The sequence below is a fragment of the Prunus dulcis genome, chromosome 8, assembly GCF_902201215.1.
Source record: "Prunus dulcis chromosome 8, ALMONDv2, whole genome shotgun sequence".
Classification (NCBI taxonomy): Eukaryota; Viridiplantae; Streptophyta; class Magnoliopsida; order Rosales; family Rosaceae; genus Prunus; species Prunus dulcis.
Genome location: NC_047657.1, coordinates 8,475,738 through 8,503,722, shown reverse-complemented (window position 1 = coordinate 8,503,722; position 27,985 = coordinate 8,475,738). Strand labels below are relative to the sequence as shown.

At 37.5% G+C, this 27,985-nt stretch overlaps 4 protein-coding genes and 1 pseudogene across 9 annotated transcripts; 3 read left to right on the top strand and 2 right to left on the bottom strand.

The window, feature by feature from the left end:
- The first annotated feature begins 549 nt into the window (after positions 1 to 549).
- LOC117636669 (oligopeptide transporter 4-like) lies at positions 550 to 5,832 on the top strand. Of its 2 annotated transcripts, XM_034371285.1 has the most exons (6): positions 550 to 1,135; positions 1,713 to 1,810; positions 3,162 to 3,725; positions 4,017 to 4,269; positions 4,668 to 4,850; positions 5,085 to 5,832. In XM_034371285.1, the coding sequence occupies exons 1-6, from the start codon at positions 614 to 616 to the stop codon at positions 5,694 to 5,696; spliced, it is 2,232 nt and encodes a 743-aa protein (XP_034227176.1). In that variant the 5' UTR covers positions 550 to 613; the 3' UTR covers positions 5,697 to 5,832. The 2 variants fall into 2 exon arrangements, with proteins under 2 accessions (XP_034227176.1, XP_034227177.1); XM_034371286.1 differs by lacking the exon at positions 3,162 to 3,725 and having other exon boundaries at positions 551 to 1,135.
- On the bottom strand, positions 2,331 to 10,813 carry LOC117636670. Of its 5 annotated transcripts, XM_034371287.1 has the most exons (11): positions 10,422 to 10,802; positions 10,227 to 10,328; positions 9,934 to 10,093; positions 9,661 to 9,840; positions 9,389 to 9,523; positions 9,062 to 9,144; positions 6,712 to 6,805; positions 6,456 to 6,555; positions 5,073 to 6,194; positions 4,100 to 4,237; positions 2,331 to 2,731 (listed from the first exon to the last, which is right to left on the bottom strand). In XM_034371287.1, exons 1-8 carry the CDS (start codon positions 10,676 to 10,678, stop codon positions 6,466 to 6,468), a joined length of 1,101 nt encoding a protein of 366 aa, XP_034227178.1. In that variant the 5' UTR covers positions 10,679 to 10,802; the 3' UTR covers positions 2,331 to 2,731; positions 4,100 to 4,237; positions 5,073 to 6,194; positions 6,456 to 6,465. The 5 variants fall into 5 exon arrangements, with proteins under 5 accessions (XP_034227178.1, XP_034227181.1, XP_034227183.1 ...); XM_034371290.1 differs by lacking the exon at positions 5,073 to 6,194 and having other exon boundaries at positions 10,422 to 10,813; XM_034371292.1 differs by lacking the exon at positions 6,712 to 6,805.
- A 7,502-nt stretch (positions 10,814 to 18,315) lies between these two features.
- LOC117638071 lies at positions 18,316 to 21,849 on the top strand. Its single transcript, XM_034373161.1, has 2 exons — positions 18,316 to 18,736; positions 21,566 to 21,849. Exons 1-2 carry the CDS (start codon positions 18,544 to 18,546, stop codon positions 21,820 to 21,822), a joined length of 450 nt encoding a protein of 149 aa, XP_034229052.1. The 5' UTR covers positions 18,316 to 18,543; the 3' UTR covers positions 21,823 to 21,849.
- Positions 21,850 to 21,921: 72 nt separating this feature from the next.
- Positions 21,922 to 24,847, top strand: LOC117638403 (annotated as a pseudogene).
- Positions 24,848 to 25,492: 645 nt separating this feature from the next.
- On the bottom strand, positions 25,493 to 27,599 carry LOC117612190 (protein MICROTUBULE BINDING PROTEIN 2C-like). Its single transcript, XM_034340945.1, has 4 exons — positions 27,527 to 27,599; positions 26,575 to 26,928; positions 26,004 to 26,216; positions 25,493 to 25,642 (listed from the first exon to the last, which is right to left on the bottom strand). The coding sequence occupies exons 1-4, from the start codon at positions 27,548 to 27,550 to the stop codon at positions 25,493 to 25,495; spliced, it is 741 nt and encodes a 246-aa protein (XP_034196836.1). The 5' UTR covers positions 27,551 to 27,599.
- Between the last annotated feature and the right edge of the window lie 386 nt (positions 27,600 to 27,985).

Genomic DNA, 27,985 nt, shown 5'->3' with positions numbered 1-27,985 from the left:
GAGCATGATGAATAGTAATAATAATAAATAAACAATATAAAGAAAACAGAGTGCTTATCTCCTGGGTTCATCAAAACATATCCCACGTTGAGAGCTTTTCGTGCTGATAACGTGTTATAAAATGAACTAGAATATGTGCGAATATTGAGCTGCATGTAAAGTAGATGAGACACAGCATTTAACGAGGTTCGGCTATGCCTACGTCCTCGAAGAGCAGCAGCAGTAACTTTTCCACTATATAAAATAATAAGACTACAACTTTAGTGTTTACAATATGTGTGGCTCACTGAATTTCCTCTCTTGGAGAATTTCTCTCTGCTCTCTTTCCTATCCACTCACTCACCTTCTTTCTTCCTTCTCTTCCTCTTCTCTTCCTGACTCTCATTCTTCTCTCAATTGGAGGTGTACATGCAAAGGCACAATAATGTCTTATTTATAGGCTAAGGAAATGATGCCCGTGAATGTGCAATAAACTCATGCACCAAAGTCTACAAACAAATAATAAGTGGGCTCCACTACTTTATACTTTACAACAAACCCTTCTTACAAAACAAACAACAAACAAACCTTAACACTCTCTTTTGTTCCCTCTTTCTCTTGATCCATATCCTCAATGGGCAGTCTAGAACTAGAACAACCCAACTCTAACACCACCCCAAAGCCCCTAGACTCCGACGCCGAAGACGATGACGTGTCTCCCATCGAACAAGTCCGTCTAACCGTGACCAACACCGACGACCCGACCCTACCCGTATGGACCTTCCGGATGTGGTTCCTGGGTCTTCTCTCATGTGCCCTCCTCTCATTTCTCAACCAATTCTTCTCCTACAGAACTGAGCCTCTCATCATCACCCAAATCACTGTCCAAGTCTCAACCCTCCCCATTGGCCACTTCATGGCCAAAGTGCTCCCAACAAACAAATTCCACGTACCCGGGTTCGGGTCCCGGTCCTTTTCTCTCAACCCGGGTCCTTTCAACATAAAAGAGCACGTCCTCATTACCATATTTGCTAATGCTGGAAGTGCTTTTGGAATTGGCTCAGCTTATGCAGTTGGGATTGTCAACATAATCAAAGCGTTTTATCGCCGGAAAATCTCTCTTCTGGCTAGTTGGCTCCTTATCATCACTACCCAGGTATATTATTTTTAATTAACTTTTTTGAAATTTTTTTCTCTGTTTTCTTTTGTTTTTCGGAAGCACAAGTTCATAGAAAGTGGGTTTCTTTGGAGCTGCCCAACATGGCCAATAAAAAATTAGATGGTGGGTTAGTAATCTGTATCATTAGCTGCCAGTTGGCTGGTGAGAGAACTTTTCCTGTTCCTTACAAAATGAACTTCATCAATATCTTGGTTTTGCTTTTGTTTTTTAAAACGAAAAGAAGATTTGAAAACACTTTTTTCTTTTCTTTTTTATTACTTTTTTGTTTGATTGATGAGATAAGATTATGATGGAAATTTTTCCACATATGATGGTGGCGGGTCTCTATAAGGGTGGGCTGGAATCATTTGCAATCCCTGTCAATACGGTGTTTTGGAGTATCTCACCTTTAAAATTCATTACAAAAACAGAATACTAAATAATTGGATGACAAATAGTTTTATTTTCTAACCGCAATAAACTAAATGATTAGTTCAGATGGTACAAATAGTTTTATTCTTTAGCGCGAGATTCTTTTGCCCTTTGATATGCTTTGTGGTAATTTGACATGTAGGTGTTAGGATACGGTTGGGCTGGACTGTTAAGGAAGTATGTTGTTGAGCCCGCCCATATGTGGTGGCCCAACACACTCGTTCAGGTCTCACTTTTCCGGTATGTCTCCTTTTCCTTTGCCAAACATGTCATAAAAGTTTTACCAAACCTTTTTCTTCAAATGGACGAGCAAACCCTGATAAATCCAATAAAATTAAAAGTTACTTGTATATGTAAGTCCCATATGTTGTCTGTGCTGTCTAAGGAAATTAGCTATCGGTATTGTTTTAGTCTACTTTTACCTCTTATTCGCTACTTTCTCCCATAAAATTTATTCTTTGTTTCTATCTCTCTTATCACACAATAGATAATGTATGCATCCATAACAACAGTGTATATAATTCATGACAACAAGAAAAGATTCCATTGTGCGTTACATGAAACTGGTATCTCACATTTATAACCATGTGCTACTCAAATGATGTAATAAATGTGAGAGACCCGTTATTGAGAATTTTGTACACGCAAACACGACTAACCAACAAATGCATAACTCTTGGTAAGAATTTTCAAATTTAATACTTTTCTAAGCTTGAGGTCTTGAAAAATTTGGAGTCCCTCCAATTGAAATATGCATCGATGATGTAACCCTCGAATTTGTATTGATTGTTATTTATCCATTGTGAGTCAACACATCAAATGGGCAACGATAGATACAGGCATGGATATCGAAAGGAAAAAAAATCCCAACAGCCACATGTTCTTTTCCAGCTATTTTAAACACCGGAAAAAACTCATTCCTGTGTAGAACCAAAATGCACTTCGAACAACTTAAACTTTCTGCGTTTCCTGTATTATCATGGGGTTATAAATAGCAATAACAAAAATTAGTGTTGTCGACGAAGGACTGCGATTAGTGGAAGGGTTCTAGCTGATAAACAGATCAGCCATGGATACCTCATTCCTTTTTCATTTTTAACTTCGTAGGGCTGAAAACCTCTGACTTCAGCAGTAGCAGAATTCATGTTGTCAACTGCAGACCTAAAAGCAGTGGAAAAGTTGGTTACAAAATTCAAAATACAGATCAATGAAGAAAAAATATTTCCTACTAGTTGGTGTTTATGTGCCAAATCATTTTTTTTTCGTTCCACTAATTTACTTCTGCGATAAATCATATTCATATGTTTTCTCAAGACCTTAACCAAAACATGCATAGCCTCCACATATTTCCCATGCTTTCAGTCTCAACAGACATTTCTGCTAACTTCAACCAAAGTCATTATCTGCTTAGTATTCAATACTATCTTATAAGGGCAGTCATCCATCTATACATCCCAAACCAATTGAGACATGCCAAATTCATTATAATGTAGTTCAAAATCTTCAGTTCCTAGCATCCAATATTGGATCAGTATTTACGAACATTCATTCTCATCAGACGGCTGACTACATTTTTATATTTAACTTGTAGGGCCTTGCATGAGAAAGATGAGCAACGCATGTCACGGGCAAAATTCTTCCTAATTGCTCTAGTTTGCAGTTTTACTTGGTATGCTTTCCCAGGTTATCTCTTCACAACACTCACAAACATATCATGGGTTTGCTGGCTATTCTCCAAGTCAGTTACAGCCCAGCAGATTGGCTCAGGCATGAGAGGCCTTGGAGTTGGAGCCCTGACACTTGACTGGTCAGCAGTGGCATCCTTCTTGTTCAGCCCTCTCATCTCCCCTTTTTTCGTCATCGTCAATGTTTTTGCGGGCTATGCATTGATACTCTACTTTGCAATCCCTATAGCATACTGGGGACTGGACTTGTACACTGCACAAAGGTTTCCTATTTTTTCCTCGCACTTGTTTACAGCGCAAGGTCAAGATTACAACATAACAGCTATAGTCAATGACAATTTTGAGTTAGATATTCCAAAGTATAAGGAGCAAGGACGGATTCACTTGAGCACCTTTTTTGCTCTCAGTTATGGCTTTGGTTTTGCAACCATTGCCTCCACCGTCACACATGTAGCCTTATTCTATGGAAGGTAAAATACTGCTTATAACTTAGAGAGATGCAAAACTTCTTTATGTTATCACATATAAAATTTTTGACATACAACCAAGATTTTGGAGAAACTTTAGCGTATAAAATTCAAGAGAACTATACTTTTTTTCCACCAGTTTTTCTCAATCTCTTATCACAGGTATACAGATTAAAAGAGATACAAATATGACCTTTTTTAAATCAACTCACAAAAGAACTATTCTCCCATATCTGGTTCTTAATTTGAAATTTTAAAACTCATTTACATTTTGATGTACAACTAAATGGGCAGAGAGATACTTGATCGCTATCGTGCTTCTTACAAAGGAAAGGAAGATATCCATACAAGATTGATGAGAAGATACAAGGACATACCTTCCTGGTGGTTTTACACATTGCTCATCATTACAGTTGCAGTTTCTCTTGTACTCTGTATTTTCTTGAATGATCAGGTTCAGATGCCATGGTGGGGACTCCTATTTGCTGCTACCATGGCCTTTGCATTCACCCTTCCTATCAGCATCATAACAGCAACAACAAACCAGGTGAGTCAGACATTTGCTGTTTTGTATTTAATTTGCAGCAAAAGATATATAAAAGTTAAACTTATCAACATATCCATGCTTTCACGTAACAACTTATCTCAAGTAGTCAACTGGAGTTTTCCATGCAAGTTAGCCTATACCAGAGTACCAGATTCTCATTTCATGTGGCCTATAAAAAAACTTGCATGATACAAAACTATATTTTAGTAGTACACAACCGTAGATAGATGTAATCAGCAGGTTCCAAATTAATCCAGCTATAACTAGATGGCCCATTACATTACATTCCTGCATTATGACTCTAACAGAAATTGCTAGTTTCATATCTATATATCGCAGGGAACATCACTGCAAACCCTTTTTTAGAACTCACTTATGTTCTGATCCCCCGTGTACAGACACCAGGGCTAAACATAATAACAGAGTACATCATGGGAATCATATTACCAGGAAGACCAATAGCCAATGTATGCTTCAAAACTTATGGCTACATGAGCATGGCTCAGGCAGTCTCCTTTCTGAATGATTTCAAGCTCGGACATTACATGAAGATCCCTCCAAGATCAATGTTTTTAGTTCAGGTATGTTAAAATTTCATAATATCAACATAGAGAGAGATAGAATGAATAACGCTAAAGGCATAGTTGGAAACTTCTTAAATATTCTTGTGAAAGAATTGAGATTTTACTGGAAATGGTGCCTCTTAACAAATAGCAGAGAGCTGGAGTAAAGGACAACCTGGAACGACGTATTCCAGTATATCATCACTTTACTTTTTAGAATATATCTGATGTATTTCTTACATGTATGCCTAGTTCATCGGAACGATTCTTGCTGGAACCGTCAACCTTGCAGTAGCACATTGGTTGCTGAACTCTATCACAAATATATGTGTGGATGATCCTCATTCAGATAGTCCTTGGACATGCCCAGGTGACCGAGTTTTCTTTGATGCTTCTGTGATTTGGGGTTTGGCAGGACCTAAACGTATATTTGGAACTCTTGGAATCTATGGAGCCATAAACTGGTTCTTCCTTGGAGGTGCAGTCGGACCGGTTATTGTTTGGGTACTGCATAAGGCATGCCCAAAGCAAAATTGGATACGCCTGATTAATCTTCCAGTCCTTCTGGGAGCAACAGCATCAATGCCTCCAGCTACAGCATTGAACTACAATTCCTGGATTATAGTCGGAACAATTTTCAATTTTTTTGTCTTCCGTTACAGGAAGAAGTGGTGGCAGAGGTACAATTATGTCCTTTCAGCGGCACTGGATGCTGGGTTGGCTTTCATGGCAGTTTTATTGTACCTTTCAGTAGGCATGGAAAATAAAAGTGTGGCCTGGTGGGGTACAAACGGTGAACACTGTGACTTGGCAACTTGTCCAACCGCCAAGGGCATCGTTGCTGACGGTTGTCCAGTGAACTAATAAAACCGTATCTCCAGTTACATGTGATTTCATTTTTAAAATGTCGTAGTACAGAATTAGCAAGTATTAGAACTGAATCTGACGAAGCAGAAGAGGTTTTAGTTGTCTCATAATGAGATAAAACATGATCCATTAACTTGCTATTCGTTATACAAATGCAGAAACAATATACAAAAACATGTTACCTCTGTATCAAATACATCTGTTGATTAGCAACCAAATTGAAAATGGCTACTTCAGAGCAATTTGCAGACCTCATATCTCTTTGTAAGGGAAAAACCTATTACTTAGAGCCCTCAAAGCCATATAGAACTTAATCTTACTCATAGTATATGAATAATTTCACACTAATCTTATCATCCACTAATTTATTGATCTAGCCCACATACAAATTAACAGGGCACTCACCAAATCCTGTTCCAAATCATTGAGAACCACTTGGAAGTTCAAACTTCAAACTATTTTCCAGAACCTATTACTGGGCTTGACCAAAACTAACTGCAACAACAATGCACATTAGAACGGATATGGTAGAACCCTGTGATAGTCAGTGATGGTAATGCTTTCAACTATCCAATTTTGCATTTATGTGATTATTTTCAAAAGTGGGTGCATGCAAATATCAAATTGCCAATATGAAAATGACACAGGAAGAATACTTGAATGTAATCTCAGTATTTATAGCACAAATAGAAACGTCAGAGAAAGAGGTGGTCAGGTAATTCAACAACTTTGTGGATTAACAATAGTGTTTCACACCTTGACATGTTCATCTTGAATTTTCCGAGATCCACTGATTGTACTCGTCCATCCTTATAATAAAGGAACTAGAACTTGGCGAGCCTCCTCCTCCATATGCCTTCACATGTCATGTTGCGTTATTATAAATATTAATAATGATAATGATGAAGAAGAAAAAAAATCAATAAAACTCAATAGTGTATGAAAAGTAGGAAAAAAAAGAAGTTAAAGTAGTACAAAACAGTATGAGGTCACATTATTACTGAAGCCACACCTTTGCAACTTCAGAGGTATCAGTGGAACTATCAGTACTCCTCAAGCACATTTTTAGGTTTTTCCGCTGCATGAATATAACAGCTCCTATAGGCCTGGCATCATGAATGTAAACACTCTTAAGACAATTACAAACTTAATCCAACAAAAGATACTTGGTTCAAGTTCCTCCACCAACATTTTATAATTTGTAAACTATCATTGGTAAATGAAAAGAAAAAGAGAGTAATCAGACTTTCAGGAAATGGCATATCCGAGTCAAGGAAAACATTTCAAATGGAACCATAATCCCACTACCCAAATCCTAAGCCAGGACCTTAAGAATACAAGCTTTCTGTCAGTTTTAGATTTGTAAATGAAATATGCAACTAACCAATATACAAATGACAAGTTTCAAGATAGTAAATCTTGCTAAATGCTTGCTTTTCATCTCATAAGTTTGATAATTTGCTAAAAGTTCGTTAGCACACCTGAATAAAAATTACATACTAGCATGATAAGAAGAAAACTCCATCTCCACTACCACCACTTTCGTTGAACTACACTTTATTTTCATTCATCAAAATTTGACTTGCTATAAATGATATAGCCTTATAGGCTCAAACAGAACTACCAAATCCCAAAAACTCCTATAAATAATACTAAAAGACTCAGTAAATAATAAAAATCTCCTTCGGTAATAGATCTCAAAGAACTTAAAAGAAAATGAGCTGTTCTAAGACCCGAACACGTTGACTCTTACTAAGAAAATGAGTTTTTCTGAAAAATGTCGCTCCTTCAAATTTTCAATCCACACATTGAGTGCCTTCTTATTGCCTTCAAAATATTGAGAAAAATCTCCAACTCTATATGAAAGTTTCAAGTTTAACCATTGTTCTTGAAGAAAGAAGCAGACGTTTCAGTTCTTACAACAATATGATGTAAAACAAAACAGAGTGGGCTGTTGCCTAGATTGTGGTGGACTTTGGACGGTAGTAGTAAATAAAAAAGGTACAGGGAAATGTAAGACTTGGGGCAAATTTTAAAGAAATTACTGAAATATATAACAATGGGAGAGATAAGAAAAGAAGTAAACGGAGATATATTAAGGAACAAGCTTTCAACAACACTTTTTTTGTTCACGGAAATCTAATTTTCTTTACAAAATATACCCTTACTTATAGACTTCAAATATAACTTCCAAAACCTCCTAGGCATATAAAAGACTCATTAAATAATAAAACGCTCATAGAGAACTTAGAAAGACATTGTGTTTTTCTAAGGCCCAAGATACGACTCTTAATGAAACTTAACATTAACTCTTGGATTTACTCTTTGAGTTATTTACTTATTACTAGTATTTTTCATTGACTGAGTCTTACACTACCATGGGTATTTCTCTTTGGACCACAAAGGCCTTCTTATTAGATGACCAATAGGCTTTGTCTTGTGTTGTACAAGAGCATATGTCTCTTCTAAGCAAACTGTTGCTACAACCTCCATACATGTCTTGCTCTATGATCATATTACTCTTCAACAACATAGTACTGGCATCAGTAGGGAAACTCTTACTCTATGAAGGCCTGAACCAAAACCTTGTGATGTAGGATATGGGTAAATTAAGTATTTAGGTAATTTAGTGGAAGCGAAAACAATGGAAAACAGAAAATAGAACAAAAGGGATAGGTCTGGAAACACTCCAGGGGTTTGGCTTCACACCAAGTAGTCTCCAATCTCTGGAAAATAAGCTTTTCTTTATATAACAACTCAACTCCATAATAAATTACATAGACGGGTATTTATAATAATCTAACCCTAGAGTGAAAAGGAAAATTAAACTTATTCTAGGAAAGAAATCCTAATCCAAATAAAATAGAAAACTTAGAAATCCTACTGAAATCTGGAAAAACTAAAAATCCTAATGAAATCTGGAAAACTTAGAGAACCTAGGAACTAACAAATAAATTAGGAAACTAATTAATAATTCCCTCTTCCATCTCTTTCGTTTGTAAATCCTAATGGGTTTGACAAAGATGTCCTCGTCACCTTGAAGCATCTTATTGAAAGTCATTATGGCAACTCTTATCTTGGCAAATTTAAAGATCAAAACAGTTCTATGGCTATAAGAACCTTGCATAATTGAGGTTCATGCAATTAAAAAGATCCAGTCAACTAGTAATGTGAACTAATTCGGGGCCGGATCATCATATAATATAATACAACTGCATGGAAGATCCATAAACAATTTTCACATTTAATTATATGGATGGGAATCTGCATGCAAATGAAGAAATCATTTTATATTAAAAGAACAAATTCTCTATGAAAATGTGAAATTGTAAATAGAGAAGCAGTTTTTGTAGTTAAATTACCGTAGACCAGCAGCAGCACTTTTTACACTAAGCTGCTTGCCGATTTCATCACTTAGCTCAGAATTCACGTGAGCTCGAACTCCCTGTAATGAAAATGTCAGAATTAAAAATCCACTTAGATATTTCCAACAGATTAAACTAGGGGGAAAAAACCTAGATGCAGACAAATCAAGAAAGCAAAGTTTCTAATCACATCACATAATAAATGGCATGAAATACTTCCATGTCAAGCGGACAATCCTACAAGACCATTATCACCAATGTAAATAGTTATAATAAAATAGCACATGGGAAATATCATTTGAAAGGGAGAGATCAATAATTTACCAGACACTCCCCATAAAATCCTCTCCCCAACCTTACTTTCAAAACATTATCCAGTAACTTATTTGCAGCTTTCTGGCGAATAGAATTATAAGCGTTTCCCTTAGCGAGAGCATCCACAGCACTTATATCCAGTAACTGCAACAAGGATGATTTTAAACAAGTTACCTCACAACTGGACACAGAAACTGCAAATGAACCTATAAGTTTTTCAGGGGATGGACATGTGCATTGTTTTTCAAAATAAAATAACTAAATGAACTAGATTTCCAAACCTGTTCGTACATGTATGGATTAGTAACACAATTCAACTTGGAGCGCCATTCACTAAGTCCAATATTAAACGCCCTAATATCCGGTAAGCTCCACCGCCGAAGATCTCCGTCCTCGATGTACTTAAGTACCATTTCTACACGATCTCTGTCCTCGGGTTCTAATAAACTTACGTCCATTCCCTAATTTCAACCAAAGCAAAATTAAAATGAATCTTAATATACCGTTTATATATACCTAATTTGCAAATGAAAAGGACTCCTAATCCAACTTACATTATGATACTCACTGCCGGCCAGTATAGTGGAGAAGTAGTCATACACAGCAGTAGAGCTACTCTTTTCAAGATTCACATGAAATGTGAGGTTCTTAGGACAATCTTCCTCGGAGGGTATCTGTGGAAGTACCCTTTTCCGATGATCAAAGGAAATTACCCTAATCAAATTCCAAAACCAATAATTTCCAATCATAAACAAGACCACCAGGCAACAACTACAACTCCATCACTAACACAAATTTACTTGCATTTAAAAAAAATTGATCACTGCAGTCCAAAATCGAAACTTACTCGCACAAAGCTCTCCGCGCAAACTTAACTGCAAATCCTTTTGGGCCAAGAAAATCAAGAAGATAGCATCTCTCCAGCCCTTCAATACACAAATCATCAATCCTGTAAAATCAAAACAAACAAACAATTATGCTAAGGGGATGTTTGGATGCTAAGAAAATATGAGAGAGAGAGAGAGAGAGAGAGAGATTGGACCTGAAGGGTTCGACGGAAGAGAAAGGCAGAGTGAGACAAGGGAGGTTGAGGCGAGAGTGAAAGAGGTGAGCGAAGAGGGCAGAGAAAGCTCCAGAGAATGAGGGGTAGTTGTAGAGAAGCAAGTTGGGGACTTTGTCTTGAGAGGCTTTGGCCAGAGCTTCTAACGCTGCGTCTGATCTGAAGCTTCGGGCTCGCAGTAGCGGAGCCATTGAGGCAAAGATGCAGGTTCTCCATCTTCCAGGAGGAGAAAGAGGCATTTGACGGCGTCGTTTCAGAGGAGAGAGTTGACTGTGAAGAGTTCAGCGACACTCGGAGAGAGAGAGTGCTCTGGCGGGACTTCTCCAAAGGAAGAGATCTGCTGTCTAAACCTTGCAAAATTGAGTGACATCTAATATTAACAAGGGTTACTGTAACCAAAAAAATATATATTAACAGGGGATACTGCCCAAAATGATCTTCCAACTATTGCTACAATATCATTTTAGTTCACTGTCTAAGTTTATCAATTTTATTGTTAAATTGAGGAGTAAAACTGTCCATGTAAATTAAAATATTATACAAGTTAATCATTTTATTAGTCCCTAAACTTAGACCCGATTTGCATTTGAATCCTTTAATTTTCAAAATCGTTCCCGTGGTCCTTTAACTTCACTTTTGTTAAGACAAATGATTTTGCCGTCAATTTTGTTAACCTGTTAAATGCATGGGCAAAATGATATTTTATATTTAAAAAAATGAATAAAAAATCATATCTTTAAAATAACAATAAAAGAAAATCAAATAAAAAACTAACCAAAAAAGAAAGAAAAATCAAGTTTTGGGGAAGTAGAAATCAGGATAGAGGAGAGGAGAGAGAGTTTAATTTTAATTTTTTATTCTTATTTTAATCAATTTAATACAAAAATATTATTTTTCCCTTGCATTTAACAAAAAAGTTAACAAAATTGACGGCAGGACTATTTGTCCTAACGAAACTGAAGTTAAATGACCACGGGAATGATTTTGGAAATTGAAGAACTCAAATACAAATCGAGTCTAAGTTCAAGGACTAATAAAACGATTAACTTAATAAATTAATTAAAAATTAAAGGAAACTATTATTAAAATTAGAAAATAAAATTAAAAATTAAAAATTGAGTCTCACCATAAATACCTACTATAGTTGGAGGACCATGAACAAGGAAGAGATGTGATTCTCCACCACCATCACTCTCTCTGTCTCTGTCTCTGTCTCTGTCTCTCTCTTTCCCTCCACGAGCCTCCTCTCCCACCAAAAACTTCTCAACACACCCGCTACCTCCTCTCCCAGCTAGATAGATCCCATCACAAAAGTAGAATTAGCAATGAATATGAATGAAATTGGAGAACAAGAAAGGAAGATAAAGTTGACCATGACATCAGTTGGCTGCAAGTAGATGAAGAGGTAATACCCAATCACAAGCCCAATTGAAGTTCCAACTCCAAAATTGCAAAAACCCAAAATCGAACTCAGAATACCAATCTCTAATCTGCCCCAATTTATGTTTCTAGTAGCTGTCAACCAAAGGGTTTTAGACTTTTTCTTATTTAGTTCCTAAGATGGTATTTGATTCATTAAGCTGATGCTGCTACATGGACAGGGACACCTAAGATGTTTTGTCATAATGGCCCACCAATGAATTTCTTTCCATTTCTAGAAAATTCAAGGAATGTGCCAACAACCCTTAGAGACTTTAAATCCATGGACTTGTTCCCACAACAAGTTGGTTTTGGCTCCTCTGTTCCCATAGAAGAGGTTCCGTAGATCCAATTTCTGTAAATTTAAAGGCATTGTTGTAGCAAATGATTTTGTTCAGTTTATTGCACATGGACAAGTAGGAAGTTATATATAGCTAGGTCTGTTATAACTTAGATGTGAAGTATTTCTTAGGCTCATTATGGCTTGTTCATCATGTGTCAGTGTGAAGAAATTTTCCCCTGGAGAGCCTCGAAAGGCATAAATGACCATATTCTATGGCGGACAAGTAATAGTGTTCAACTGAATAATTGACAAAGAAAGGAATCAGGTGAGTTGCGGGATGGACAGACTTTGACGGTTTTGCCCCTCGATTTCACGGAATAATTGACAGACTTTGATGGTAGGACCATTTTGATACTAAATAGAGAGTTGAAGGACTATTGAGATGAAAAATTTAGTTTGTCGACCAAAATAAAATTCGAGCAATAGTTGGATTGCTTTTTTTTTTTTTTTTTTTTTCACCAAAAGAAATAGAGATAAGTTTTTAATGAATTTTTTTAATTTCCAAAAAATACCATCATTCATTATTAAAAATAACACCACCTCCACCTTTACCTCCACATCCAACTCTACCACCTCTACCACCACAGCTACTGTTGCTGCTCCACCACCACCACCACTACCTCCTCCTCCTCCATCTCCACCACCTCCACCTCCACCTCCACAATAGCCATCCCTACCACCATCTCCTCCTCAACCTCCACCTCAACAACCATCATCCCCACCACCACCACTACATCACCGCCTCTTTCACCACCATCTTCATCGCCATCTCTTTCACCACCTCCACTACTACCACATAATTAGCAGATAACACTTTCAACATAATATCTATTTGAGTCATTATTTACAATTACAGCAGTTTTATATTAAAATTTACCAAACAGTTTTGACACTGTTTTTTGTATTAACAACACTTTAAAAGAATTAATTATCAAACATAGAGTTGTTTTACTTTACAGCTAATTATTTTCAAAGCACAGCAAAAGCAACTTTTTTAAAAAGTGATAGCAATCCCAAACTGGCCATAATAACGGTTTTGACACTGATTTTTGTACTAACAACACTTTAAAAGAATTATTTACCAAACATGGAGCTGCTTTACTTTGCAGCTAATTATTTTCAAAGCACAGCAAAAGCAACTTTTTTTTTAAGTGACAGCAATCCCAAACTGGCCATAATTCTATTAAACTTGAAATATGAGGACAATTCGGTACTGACTTGGGTAGGCGGATTTGGATTTGGGCATATTTCAGTCGTGGATTTAGCCCCCTCTAATGGTATAGGGCTAGGCAAATGAGTAAGCTCGAAGACTTGAGTTAGCATTTATTTTTTGGGTTTGATCATAATAAGCAAGCCAAACAAGGCTTTTTCATTTCATTTACATTGTTTTAGGCCTGGGCACAGTTCGATACCCGTCCTATTGAAGTGTTGTAATCCACCGGACCACTTGTCATCGATGTGGCTTTTTCGGAGACCACCCTAGAGACAAGGAGACAACACGTGTGACTACAATCGATGTGCTGGGAAATTGATGTGATTCAGGTCGGGTTTTGGTGAGAACCAAAGAGGAGACGGATAGAGCATTAAGAACCAGAAAGGAGAGAGCATTAAGAACCATAGAGGAGAAGAAGAGAGCATAAGGAAGAAGAAGAAGGAAAAAAAAAAAGTCGTCGAGCAGAGGAGACAAGATGTCGAGTTTCGAGGAGAACCAAAGAGGAGAAGGAGAGAGCATTGAGAACAAGAGAGAAGAAGGCGAGAGCATAAGGAAGAAGAAAAAGGCGATATCATAAGGAGGAAGAAAAAGAAGTCGTCGTCGAGATGAGGAGATGACAGGCCAACTACAGTTGGCGCGCCGAGAAATCGGTGTAGTTTAGGTCAGGTTTCGGCCAAAACCAAATAGGAGAATCAGAGAGCATGGAGAACGAGAAAGAAAAAGGGCGAGAGCATAAGAAGGAGGAAGAAGAAGAAGAAGAAGAAGAAAAATGAAAAGAGGAAAGAGACTAGAGAAAAAAAAATTAAAAGATGAGAGAGAGAAACGCTAGGAGAAGAAGAAGAAAAAAAGAGAGACGGCTAGAAAAAAAAAAGATTAAAAGAGGTGAGAGAGAGAGAGAGAGAGAGAGAGAGAGAGAGAAAAAACATTGGGAGGAAAAGAAGGAGGCGACAACATGCAAAGATAAAAGAAGAAGGAAAAAGTAAGAGAAGAAGAAGAAGAGAGAAATGCTGTGAGGAAAAGAAGAAGGCAGTGAAGGATATATTGTGTTTAGAAATGCAATTTATCTATGTGTATGATAATAAAAAGAATGTGCAATTTAAGAAAGATTGAAATAACTCTTGCATTCCATGTTCACATCAGTACGAGCATGGATAATGTTTACTCAATTTCTACTCTCGACATAGTTTAAGCAAGCATTGCCCCATTTATTATTATAAACATAAAAATTCTATTGTTGCAGGCATGCTATTTTTTAGGTGTGATGACAATCCCACTTTGTGATAGGATCAATAACAAGTTTCTCGAGTGCAAAAGCATTCTCTATCAAGAACATGACATGTTCGACAACATTGGTAAGACCACAATACCCTAATACTTCTACTACTTGAGGTAATGGTGGGGGCATTTGGCTGCTTTCTTTATTTTTCTATTCTCATCGGTCCTCTAGACTCACAATTGCATCAAGAAAATAATTTATTAGTGCACGATGCACATAGATGCAGCAAGAATCACAATTTACTCAATCTATATGCACCAGGAAATTCACGGCCGTCTTTCTCTCTCCGCCGGCCACCGTTAGTCGTCATTCTTATTGCTACAGGTTCGTTCTGATATCCTCTTTCATAACCTAGCTTACCGGACCAGTTTTGGCTGCTGTCTCCGCCAGTGGAAGACATAATAACTCCAACCAGGGAAAAAGAAACCCTTACGGTTTTTGTTATTTTCAAGCCACTTTTTGACCAAGGCCTATGAGGCAAAATTTGCTCTCTTAATGTGTTGATTCTAATGTTATAGGCCTTGCCAGGCTATTTGGAAATTATTCATCACCGAAAACCACCCTTGAACCACCACGACCGGTGGCGGCTCTTGGGTCCTTCTTCGGAGATGTACTTTACACACATAATCATCTATATGTCGTTCCAAGCACAACAACATGCTTGGTTTGGCGAAATTCAATCGTTTGATTGACAATCTGAGTTTCTCCTATTATGGACCCTTTAATCGGGAATGATCAGACCGTTGGATCAAGTCAAACTTTAAGGATGTGTTCAGTAGACTGTATTTGACCTATAGGAACTTCGGATGATTCTAAGGTCGTGGGCCTTGCGGGCCAGTTGACCGGATAGACGCCACCATACACGCACTTAGAGTCGGGAATCTAGGATTTCGTTTTAACGTTTCGATTTCGATAATTATTGAATCTAATGCTTGTATGTATCGAATTAGGAGTCCACGCACCGCGTACTACTTAGAATGGACACGTTTAAGGTTGAGCTTACTTTGAATCACTGTGAGTTGGACGTTTGTTTTCAAAACATGATTTGATGTTTTCAAATGATTTATGATTTTTATAGATTGTTGTTCATCGAATTACTTTTAATTTATGGTATGATGAATGTGGATATATTGAGTATTGGCTATGGTTTGAAATCGTATTAATGAAAGTTTCATGCTTGAGCTGGTTTTTATCTATATATGTATATACCTATGAAAACTATGAACTGAGGTTATGGATTTGAGGATATAGTTTTGAAAACCACCATAGGCACCCTTCCCATGTTGTCTTTGGATAGTCAGGTCTTGGGACTCATCAGGGCACACATATAACTCTTTGGGAGGTGTGTTAGGATGATTGCCCTTTGGAGGGCTCTTTACGAGCGTATGACCTGGTTTGCGTGCGCGTGTTAAGTACTCTCTACACATGCATGGCCAGGATATGTTTTGCCTACGCACTCTGTAGGTGTGTACGGCCAGGATTTTCCCTAGCCTTCCTGTGTTCTTTTTGACTTCACAGGTGCATGGTCAGTTTCCCTTGAGTACTTAGGTGGATTGTTTTTTATTATACGTTTTGAGAGAATTCTTGGATAACTCAATTCTACACTAAAAATATTATGTATATTTATGTTTTTCAAAGTTCGTGAAAATAAAGGGGTTAGTATGCTCTGTATAGTTATGTTCGAAAACTTTAATTTTGTCTACTCACGTTTTATCTATTTTGCGCCCCCAAGACTTAGGGAGACGAGATCGAGCATAGCACGTTGAGGCATTCTTTCCGTTGTTTCTCCTTCCTCCAGCTATAGGATTTCCCTTTTTCCTCTTTGCTTTTAGATTTCATTCCAGTACTGTAAACTTGATTCTTAGATTACATTGCTTTGTATATGGCCCATGTTAGAGTTGTAATAAGAGCCTGAAGCCCATTGGAATTTGATTGGGATCCTATTTAGTTTGAGATTATACATGTTGGATGCTTGGGATTCTTATTGTTATGTTATTTTCTTGATAGGCTAATTTTGGGTAATGGGAGATTCTGCTGGATTTCTGATATGAGTCTATTTCTTATTTTGTTTTAAACGAGGTCAAGAGTAGTTTAGTAAAGTGGGCACGACATTTGCTAGATGTCGGACAACCATAGTGTTCGGATTCCAATGGTGAATCCGGGGCGGGTTCTGTCACCTTCAATATAAAACCTTTGTAAATTAAAACTCTTAGGGGTAATTATATTTTTAGTCACTAGGGTTAGGGTCGAATTTAAATTACGTCACTGCACTTTCAATTTTCTGATTTTGGTCATTATATTTTGCGTCATCTGCAAATCAAGTCTAATTGGCCTATTCTGTCAGTTAGTACACATATGTTGCATGCGTGCATGGGCATTATTGCCTTTTACAAGAACTATAACCCCAAAAATTATAATATAAACACGAAAATTATCAACCTTCAATTCACAAAACAAATTTTCAAATTATCAACCTCTCACTTCTCCTACTCACAATCAAATTTTCAACCTTCAATTCACAAAAAACAAAAAAAACCATGTAACCAAATATGAAATTAAATAAAATTTTTTTTTTTTTTTTTTTTTTGAATCTTTGGATCTTCTTGCCCTTGCCGACCTCGTACATGCACCAAGAGAAGGCAGCAAAGGCAGCAAAGAAAATTGGCCACTGCACTAGGACCCTTGTTTGAGTGGCAAAGGTGTCACTAAGGAGGAAGAATAGCTTGATCTGGAAGAGAGAGAGAGAGAGTTGGGATGGGGATGGAAGTTGTTGATTGGTAATTGAGAAGAGAGAGAGAAGAAGAGGGATTTGATCTGGCTTTGGATGAACAAGGATGACTGTGCGAGAGAACGAGAGCTGGGCTAGGGGAAAAGGCAATAATGCCCCTGCATGCATGGACCATGTGCATCTTAATTGACGGAATATCCCAATTGGACTTGATTTGCTGATGATGAAAAGTGTGATGACCAAAATCGAAAAATTGAAAGTGCAGTGACCAAAATTAAATTTGAACCTGACACGAGTGACCAAAATTGTAATTCTCCCAAACTCTTATTAATTATTTGATCATATGATAATTTATTTCAAATTGGGTAATGCTTGTTTTTCTTTTTGTTTGTTTAAATCGATGATGAAGCAGCTGATAGATGTTGCCCTGCAGCATGCCAACTGCCAATAAGAAACATGGTTTTCGATATGTAGGATGACAACAGAGGCAATGAGGCAAATGCAAAAAAGATGTCAAGGCAAAAAAAATGTAGCCGAGAACGACGATTAAGCCACAGTCCTAAATAGGTTAAAGGGTAAATTACTCAAATGGTCCTCAAACTTGTACGCGATTTACATTTTGGTCCCTAAATTAAATTATTAGTCCAAATGGTACATAAACTCTATTTTAATCACCCATTTGATCCAACCGTTACATTTTTTGTTAAATGTAACCAAATTTTAGGGGCAAATGCGACTTTTCATAATTAACAAATAAAATAGGGTTAAAATAAATACAAAATTAGAAAATAATTGAAGAAAAAGAGAAAAAAAATCATGAGACCCAAACCCCCTCCCTTCGATTTCTTCTCCCCAAGTCCATACAGACCTCTCCAATTACTGTGTTTGTAAAAAAAAAAAAAAAAATTGGTTTGTTAATGGCCTTCAACCATTCAGCCCAACAATTAATGTCCAAATTTCCGATGTGACGCGACCGACGACGCCGAAATTTCCGATGGTCCCGAACTTTTTGTTCGCGGTGATTCGCTATTGCCTCATAGCGATGTTGACGACATTCCGGGTGGGCTTCTTGTTTCTGAGGGTGCATTCGTGCCACCTGAAACTCCACAGCCTCTGAATGATGTGATGGACCCGAAAGGTGAAGGTTCTGTGGTAATTGAAGTGGGTCTTGCTGGGATTCACCAGTGTATGCCATCTGTTGCTCATATGGGTCTATTGTCTGATGCTCCACCAGATCAATGGGCGAAAAAAGTTGCTGAAATTCTAGTGCAAAGTCTTGTTTTTGTCTATGGAGATTCATTCAAGATTGAAGCACTTGGTGTAATAACCCAAAACAAAATATCCAAAAATTAGTATTAATTTATTCCAGGAGAAAGACGATTTTGCCCTCACATTTTTTTAATAGGGAAAAAGTTGACTTCTTGACCAAGAAGGAGTTTGGCGATTCCGCTTACACCGTTGCGTAGAGCACGACGAAACGAGTCCGTAGACACGGAGTGGACTCGAATCGGAGTTGTAACGAAGAAAATACGGTCAAAATACCGTGAAGGGCAAAACGGTAATTTGGAAAAAGTCAGATTTTTATCCCTTTTCCTCTCTCTCTCTCTCTCTCTCTCTCTCTCTCTCTCTCTCTCTCTCTCTCCTCTCTCTCTCTCCTCCCGTGGCGCGACAACCGCTCCACCCCCTCCCCTTCCGATCAATGCAGCCGCCACCAAAGGCACTCCCGATCGTCGGCGTTGGTACCATTCGAATCGTCTCGCCACCGCCGTCACGCCACGACCGGTCTCCGCCCACGAGACGACCGGAGCTCGCCGGAAACTGGAGGAAACCGCCGATTTTTACCCGATTTTTCAGACCTCTCGTTCTCCCTCAATTCTCAACCAAATCTTTCGAGCAAGGTATGGATTCTCACCTATTTTTCATGCTCTAGCTGATTGTTGGATAGGTTTTCATCGATTTTAGCCGTAGATCACTCGATTTTCGAATTGAAAATTGGCCGAACTTCCGCCTCAGTGATCGGCTGTTTCCGGCCACTTTTTAGGGTATGTCCAAGAACAAAAGTGACTCCAATTGGGGTGTATTAACTAGGATAGGAGTTTGGAGTCTTGGTTTTGAGTTTTTCCGGCGAGCCGTTATCGCTTTGGACACCCAAACTGCCGGCGCGTGGGTGAGGGTAGTGTAGTGACTCTGTGTATTTTTGCGATCCTCGTGTCGTCACGAGCACGTAGGATTTCGCGCCCCGAACGGATTTTCCATATTGTGCGATTCCCGGGTGCTGTATCGTCGAGCCGTTGGATCGCACTCAATTTCAGATATGTCGTTCTACATGATTTCAGGATCGTGTAGGATTCAACGGAACCCGAATCGGAGTCCCAGATACTCCGAAATCGCGAACCCTGGGACTAGGGTTTGGAATTTAAGCGATAACGTGATTGTGGCCCATCTGACCATCCAATTCTGGCCAAACTCGCAGGATATGGGTCTTTCTCTGTGAGGAACCTCTAGAGAATCCCAGATCGGCCATCGGAGATCATGGACCCCACGGGGTTCCAGATCGACCGGTCTGGCAGTTTATCGCTTAGTAAAGCTTCAGGCCTTTTAAGACCGTTTTAAATGTCTGAAATGCTACAGTGGGCATAGGGTTGACTTTAAAATGAGTGCACGCATTTCTAGGAGCCGGGGGTCAGGGTTTTTAATTTAATGTTTTTATTGAGCAGTTTTATTAATTTAATATTCATGGTTAATCAGGCACCAGAGGCCAGACTGAACCACAGGACGGACCTTCAAGAGGTCCAGCTATCTCGGACCAGAAGTGAGTGGACTTTTCGTTTTTAAATGATTTTATAAATGAATTTCATTATTTGATCTTGAATAAGTTTTATGAACTGTTTCTTTCGAGCATGTTTTGTATTGTTAAATACTTTGATTTACATGCTGCTTAGTTACTGATACCCAAGTGATATAAAAGACAGAGTTTAAGAAGTTGACCAAAGGAAATAGTAGTTTACTTTCAGATTTATTGAAAAGTAGCTAGTTAGCAGACTTTTCTACGATGTGATATTTTAAACCACCATGTACCCGATTTCGGTGATTACCCTCAGTTGGGCCGATGTCTACGAACATCCAGTCTATTTTCAGTTTCGTCAGTGCACTTGACATTGCCTCACGAGTTTCGGGGACGCTCGGACCGTGAGTGCCAGGATTTGCGGCTCGACTGACTTGGTGTCCCGAGACCTGCCAGGATTTGCGGCTCGGCTGACTTTGTGTCCTCGAGACCTGCCAGGATTGCGGATCAGGCTGACTACGGTCCCCTGAATCCTGCCAGAGCGGCTCGAGTTGACTTTGTGTCATCGAGACCTGCCAGCGGATCAGGCTGACTATAGTCCCATGAATCCTGCCAGTTTGCATCTCGGATAGACTGTGTGTCGCCGAGATCTGCCAGGGGAATTGACGGATTTACAGGGGTACACCTAGGTGGTAGTTTTAAAGGAATTTGAGTACTTTTATGCAAACTATTGCTTTCAGTCATTTTATACTAGTTTTCTCGATATTTGTGCATGTTTTACATCTGCATAGATACGTATACATATACATGTTTATTTGAATGCCTTGTATTTGAATACGGTCGAACTTTAGATTTACCTACCTACTTATTTTTACAACGGGGGTTACTATGTTTATAAATTGTTTTGAGAACGTTATTTTTGTCCACTCACACCTTCAAATTGTTTTTCGCCTCCAGGCGGTAGACGTGCACAGGAATCCACCACGGGCCTTCTTCTAGCTCCTGCGCCACTCACCAAATGTAGGATGTTGTTGTAAATTACTTAAATTCTTGTAAATATTTAGTAATTGCTCTGATATCTAGTTGGAGTTGAGAACCAGAGTTGTGAAACGTTCGGTTTACTTATTCTGGCAGTTGGTGTGAAGTTTATTGCTTGTTTAACAGGTGGAAAATTTTTTGGGTATGGACAAATTACAGGGGAGACTCTGCCGAATTTTCGGCAGGAGTCTAAGGGAAGTTTTATACGTAGTTGTAACTGGAAGGGTAAAAAGGTCTTTTGTGCCCGACATTCGTCAGGTGTCGGACACGCACAGGGTCCGGCCCGAATTCCAAAGTGGAATTAGGATCGGGTCCTGTCACTTGGTGTTTTTGCTCCATTTGTGGCACATGAGTCCAGAGGACTACATGCTCTCCACCCGTTTGTTGAAATGCAACACTCAAGGGCGTTATGCCATGGTAATGCAATTCTTGGTTTTGATCTTAGCTACTATATGGGCATTCGCGACAAAGGTGGTGGATTTGAAGTTCAATTTAGGGTCCATGATTATGGTTGTGTTAATAATTTTGAGTTGTTCTACCATATGGGAATTCGTGACAAAGGGGGAGGCTTCATAGGTTGAATTGTATTGTGTTTTGAGTAATAAAAATAGTATATTCTGTCTATACATTTGGGTTAAGGTCGAACGGGGTTCTAACACTTGGAGGGTGAGAAATTGACAATGACTGTGATTTTGGGAGGTGGGGTTGGCGGGTGATGAGGTGGTGAGGAGGGTGGTGGGTGGTTATCTCTCAACAACAAAGGGAAATCAAGGGCGAGGGGGAGAGGGTCTGGGGTGGTTGTTGAGTTAGGGTTCTGGGTAGTTGGGAGGGGGTTTGTGGAAGATTTCTTTTCTTTTCTTTTTCTATAGTTGCTGGCTTGGGTGGAGGGTGGGGAGGAGCTTGGGTTTTAGGTTCATGGGGCCTAGGATGGAGGGTGGTTGTTGGATGGGTTTGGGTGGAGAGTGATTGTTGGATGGGTTTGGGGGTTGGATCTTGAGGGTGGTGGCCATGGGGGAATGGGGAGAGAGACAGAGAGAGACAGAGAGAGATGGAGATTTTTTTTTAAAATTTTTTAGTAATTATTTATTTTTAACATGCGAAATGACCAATTTGCCCTCATATTTAACAGCAACATTGACAGAATGTAACGGTTGGATCAAATGGGTGATTAAAATAGAGTTTATGTACCATTTGGACTAATAATTTAATTTAGGGACCAAAATGTAAATCACGTATAAATTTGAGGATCATTTGAGTAATTTACCCTAAGTTAAAGGCACTTGCCGAGTTGAAAGTAGGAGTTCGAATGACTCAAGATGCAGGCCACATTTTGCAGACGAAGAATTTATAGTATTTTGCTTTAAAGAAGATGGAGCACTTGACATAGTGAAAAATGGCAAACCAGAAGCCCCCAGTAGAATAGGCTGCACGTCAAGAAACTCACCAAGGCCTGTGAATCGCGAGGTTAGTGACAGGGTTGTATATTTCTTGAACATGTTCAATTATAAAGCAAAAGAAGGTTAATTTCATTAGTGGTTTGCTTTTGTTTGATCAAAACAGCTTAATTATGGTGAGGATACAAAAAGAGCTAAAAGGTGTAGCAATGAGGAGAGGTTGACTGGAAAAGCATATGATATTTACCCTACAACAAATGATGAGGATGAGGATGAGGAAGAAGAAGAGGAGAATTACTTGGGTATAGAACCACATCCTGGTAGCATTGTCGAGGATCGTGGGATGGTGTCCGTTGAATCAAGTGATTCTAATCAATCCGACGGCAGCACCAGCTCTTTTGCTTTTCCAGTGTCGTTAGAACAATCAATTAATGATATGATTAATTCCTAATAACAATATTATTTCCTGGGTGTATTATTTCTTATAGTAAATTGAGCTTAGACCCATAAAATTCACCTATAACCCTTTCCTTTAGTTTTCTATTTAAAATACCCAATTTTTTCAAATAATACTCGATGACTAGGATCTAACTAAGCAAATTACCTAATATAACTTAAAATCTGACTTATTGTATTTTTCAGATTCCAAAACTACCCATATTTATAAGTTAATGTGTTATAGGAGGTGCAACTAATGATACCCATTGAATTTGGAAATATCTCTAAATAGTTGTAATGGATGTAGGAACTAATTTAGAAACTTATTTGAAATTAAATATTAAATTCCACATTAAAGTATTAGTAATCTATTTTACAACTAGTAATCTATTTTTGAATTAATGGTGTTTCCCTTCTATGAATTAAGACTAGTAATCTATTTAAAGTATTAATAATTTAAATTCAATATTAAATTTAGGAATTAATGTTGTATTCTTTTTTATTATAGTTTTATGAAATAATAGTGTACATTCTAATTATGTTGAAAAATAATTTCATAATCTATTTATTTTTTTTATTTTTTTTAATGAACCTATTTTTTCTCCAAATATTGTACCTATTTTTTTCTTTATTACTTGTTTTATGAAAAATAATTTGATCATCTTTTTATCATTTGTTTTATGAAAACAATTTTTTTTAAATGAGCCAATTTTTTCTCTCAAAATAATGTACCTATTTTTTTTCTCTCTAAAAATGTACCTAGTAAAACGATTTACCTAGTATAATGAACCTATTTTTTTTTCCTCTAATAATGTACTTATTTTTTTTTTTCTAAATAATGTACCTATTTTTTCTCTCAAAATAATGTACCTATTTTTTCTCTCAAAATAATATACCTATTTTTTCTCTAAAATTAATGTACCTATTTTTTTTTTTTCTCTAATAATGTACCTAGTAAAACAATTTACCTAGTATATTGAACCTATTTTTTTTTCTAAATAATGTACCTTTTTTTCTCTAATAATGTATACCTTGTAAAACAATTTACCTAGTATAATGAACTTATTTTTTTCTTCTAAATAATGTACCTATTTTCAATTTATAAAAAATGTGCATAAATATCAATTATACAACATATCTATTTTTTATAAATTATTGTGTACCTATTTTTAATTTATGAAAAATATATGGAAATTTCAATTACAAAGTAATTGACCTATTTTTGTTAATTGTTTTTGGCAAATAATATATCTATATTTTTACACGTATATATTTTTATTTTTCATATATACATTATTGGATATGTAATTTACATATTTTTTTTATTTGCAACTTTAAGGGGCCATATGTTAGAGGGAATGACAACCAAAAGAAATGGGGTGATTGATATGCTATTAATAGGGAGTTTTAATTACAATTATGACATTTAGTGAAATGCTTGGAATAAATTATAAATAAAATATGAAGTATGATGGTAAGGATGTAAAAACATAGAAATACTACGACCCCTTATATCCTATTGGTCATTTAAGTTTGAAATTAGGTTTTACACATAGATTTATAGAATGATGGGTATATGTCTAGGAAATAGAAATTGTAGGGATCTATATTAGACAAGCCTTATTTCTTAAGAAGTTGGTAAAAACAATGCAATGCAGGTTAGGTTTGGAGTGGACGGGCAGTCCCGTGCAAATCAAAGTGAAAAGCTCTGGAATTAAGAAAGCATAAGGCTCGCCGTTGTATAGGCTTTCAGTTTCAGTGCTGTAGATTCTGAAAGTTGCAATGTATTTCTCTCTTGCTTTCTCATTCTTTCCCCCAGGAGATTGGATTAAGCATAACCAAATTATTGTGTCTTCTAGTGGAAGTAATAAAAAGGTCATAATGGTTTGTACGTACATTCATGCTTGTTACTTTCAAACATACTTAGCTTCCGATTGATTGGGATTAAGCGTTTTGATTGCGGATTAAGCAATACCAATTTTCACTTGGTGGTCATTTGTTGATGCATAACTTTCAAAATGAATATCAAATCCTAGCGTTTTCAGAAAAGCCACATTCTGCCATGAACTTTCAATTCCTGTAAAGAAGGCGGCTGCGAGAGGGAGAATGATATACCAATCAGGTTCCTGGGGAAAAAGCAAAGACTGATGAGAAGCAAAGGACACATTGAAGATAACAATAATGTTTGATCATGGGAGAAATTAGATACCATTATCAACAATCATTCCCGTAGTCTATTTATCCTAAAAGAAAAAGAAAACGAATCACATTTCATATAGCGCAGCATAAAACGAGGAATGAAATATAAAATATACAACAATCAACAACAATTCATGGATACTACCACTCTGCAAAACCAGTCAATACCTACTAGCATGAGAATTCTTCAGTAAGGGTTTGTTAATTCTCCACTTTTGGTTTAGAGAACCAATGATTGAAGATGTAACCTTGCACTGGCTGCAGCAGGAATAGATTCTTCATCTTGCTTTTCTTTTGCAGCAGCAACAACAATGATGTAAGCTTTTCTAGCTTCTTCCACTTTCTGCATCCGCGTCTCATCCAAATCATCCTGTTCATTAAAGCATGGATCTTTCAATTACAAGGAATAAACCAGCCAACAAGTGGATATACGTACATAAACAAACTCTTCTCGACATATTATATCCCACGCAATAGTACAACTATTGGCTTAACAACTAGTTTTTTTTTTTTTTCTTTCCAACTTGCTTGTACACACACAGACGCTTTGTCACCCACTCACAATAACCAAGTAAACAGATACTTGAAAAATTAACAGCAATGATACAAGAATCTGATTGCAAGAACGGTGTTGTCTCGAGCAATTAGTTAGTATAAAATACGTAACACAACCAGCCAAAAAAATAAAGGAAATAAACAACCATATCCAAGGAATGGAGTTATGAACTTACGATATGAGGAAGATGATCCACAGTGCAAGGTGAGATATCATAATCTTCACCGTATACAATGGCATCAGCTTTCATCAAGCCTTCAAATAGGAACATAAATGATGAAATCTGTCCTTGCAAGGAGTCGAGCTCTTCTTGAAGCTTCTCCACTTTCCTATTAGATATCATTGGTTCCCACTGTAACTTCTCCAAAGCAGCTTGCTTATCTGCAAGCTTAATCTGTGAAAAAGGACAAATGTCGATAACAGTATGATTCACAGAAAGAGTTGTGTGTGCATATGAGAGAGAGAGAGAGAGAGAGAGAGAGAGAGAGAGAGAGAGAGAAAGAGAGAGCCTAAGAAAAATAAAGTGTATAAACAGGACTCTGCTCCATTTTAGGCATTGCTACTTTAACACAGATTTTGTTTGTATTCTACATTAACACAGGGAATGTTTCAGACAATCTTGCCTTTACCCTCTAGAACCAGTGAAACAACTCCAAAATCCAGATTGACTACTGTGATTAGGCCTCCCAAGGAAATAAAATATCATAAGAAATCTCTAATAGTCTCCAAGGCACCGAGTGATGCACGCTTAACTTTGCATCAGAGAGTTGTAGCTTAGCAGCCTTGATTAATGCATCCTTTTCTGAAACTTGGTGCTTCATTTCGTCAAGTTTTGCTTGAATAGCTTTCATTTGGTCCTTTGATATCTTCGATGACTTTAAAAGTTCCTCCTCCTCTGATACTTTTCTTTGTAGATCACCCACTTGTCCCCTTAATGTATCCAACTCTTCTTGCTCCGCTGAAGTTCTTGCGGAAAAACTAGAAAAGATGTCAGAATCAGGGTTATTGCTAGTATTCTTGCTGGGTTCCTTGTCTCCATGATCCCTCTTCTTTCTTGTGGGAATGGATTGAGCTGGATTCCTCCCTTTTTGTTCAGTTACCTTTAGCAGATAAGAGGGGAGGAATATTAGGTATACAGAAGGGACCCTTCATAGCAAAATCAAAGTAACCCAAAGCAACAAAATCGAAATGACATTGTTAGTATACAAAGTGAGAGCTTGAGAACCAAAGTAAAATCCCAAGGTTTTGATGCAGTAGCAACAATTCCAGTTTCTAATGGTGATTGGTAATGGAAATTTGGCATCAATAATCCCATTAATCCAAGGAACCTCTTAGATTTTACATAAATTCAAGCATCTATTGCATTACTGGTTGACTAATAAAAGGGACATTCAAAACAAACAATGAGGAATGAAAATTATTTGAGTCCTCGGAAAAGATAAAGCTACTGGAGCATTCACAGACAACAAATTCTTCTAAGGACAACAAATAGTAGTTCTACACCCCACCAATCCGAGTAGGATCCGGATCCTCTGCTTGGATTCTCTCTGCCATGATCTGCTTGACTTCTTCTCTCTATATGCCATCTCATTAAAATTTAATCCAACATAGTTTAAGTTGACACATCCTCTTTAAAACAAAACTCAATTTCCTTATAACTTAAAAGAAGAATATAAAAAAGCCCTAATGGAACTTAACAACGTGAAATTCATCTGCAATCATTCTTGTTCTTTCTTTTGTTTTCCTTCTTTCTTTCTCTGCAGTTTCTCCACCCAACCCAATTGTACAGGTTTTTTTTTTTTTTTTTTTTTTTTTGTTCCCTCTTCCTTTCTCTAAGTTTGGCTGGTTTTGGTGGCTTGAGAAAATTTAGGGTTGGGACCCCAAAAGTGGACGGTGGCTTTTTGGTGGCTGTTGAGAAAATTTAGGGTTGGGACCCCAAAAGTGGACGGTGGCTTCACTGTTGAGTTGGAGGGTTTGCTGGGAGAGAATGTAGGAAGCAATGACAGATAGATGGAAGAAAGGTCACATTAAATTGAACTAAATTGAGTTTTGAACGATTTTGACAGAGAAAATTTAAGCAGAGGATCTGGATCCATTGTGTAAACCACCCTTTCAAACTTATTTTTTAGGAATAGGCATAGGCAGCATCGTTCTCTT

Coding starts and splice junctions, on each gene's coding strand:
- LOC117636669 (XM_034371285.1), top strand. CDS start 614: ATGGGCAGTCTAGAACTAGAACAACCCAACTCTAACACCACCCCAAAG. Junction 1,136..1,712: donor TCCTTATCATCACTACCCAG/GTATATTATTTT, acceptor TTTGACATGTAG/GTGTTAGGATACGGTTGGGC. Junction 1,811..3,161: donor GTTCAGGTCTCACTTTTCCG/GTATGTCTCCTT, acceptor TTTAACTTGTAG/GGCCTTGCATGAGAAAGATG.
- LOC117636670 (XM_034371290.1), bottom strand. CDS start 10,678: ATGCCTCTTTCTCCTCCTGGAAGATGGAGAACCTGCATCTTTGCCTCA. Junction 10,094..10,226: donor GCGCGGAGAGCTTTGTGCGA/GTAAGTTTCGAT, acceptor GAATTTGATTAG/GGTAATTTCCTTTGATCATC. Junction 6,806..9,061: donor AGTGCTGCTGCTGGTCTACG/GTAATTTAACTA, acceptor TCATGATGCCAG/GCCTATAGGAGCTGTTATAT.
- LOC117638071 (XM_034373161.1), top strand. CDS start 18,544: ATGGACCCGAAAGGTGAAGGTTCTGTGGTAATTGAAGTGGGTCTTGCT. Junction 18,737..21,565: donor ATTCAAGATTGAAGCACTTG/GTGTAATAACCC, acceptor TCCTGTCACTTG/GTGTTTTTGCTCCATTTGTG.
- LOC117612190 (XM_034340945.1), bottom strand. CDS start 27,550: ATGATTGCAGATGAATTTCACGTT. Junction 26,929..27,526: donor TTGCAGATGAATTTCACGTT/GTTAAGTTCCAT, acceptor TATCTGCTAAAG/GTAACTGAACAAAAAGGGAG. Junction 25,643..26,003: donor TGGATCATCTTCCTCATATC/GTAAGTTCATAA, acceptor TTTAATGAACAG/GATGATTTGGATGAGACGCG.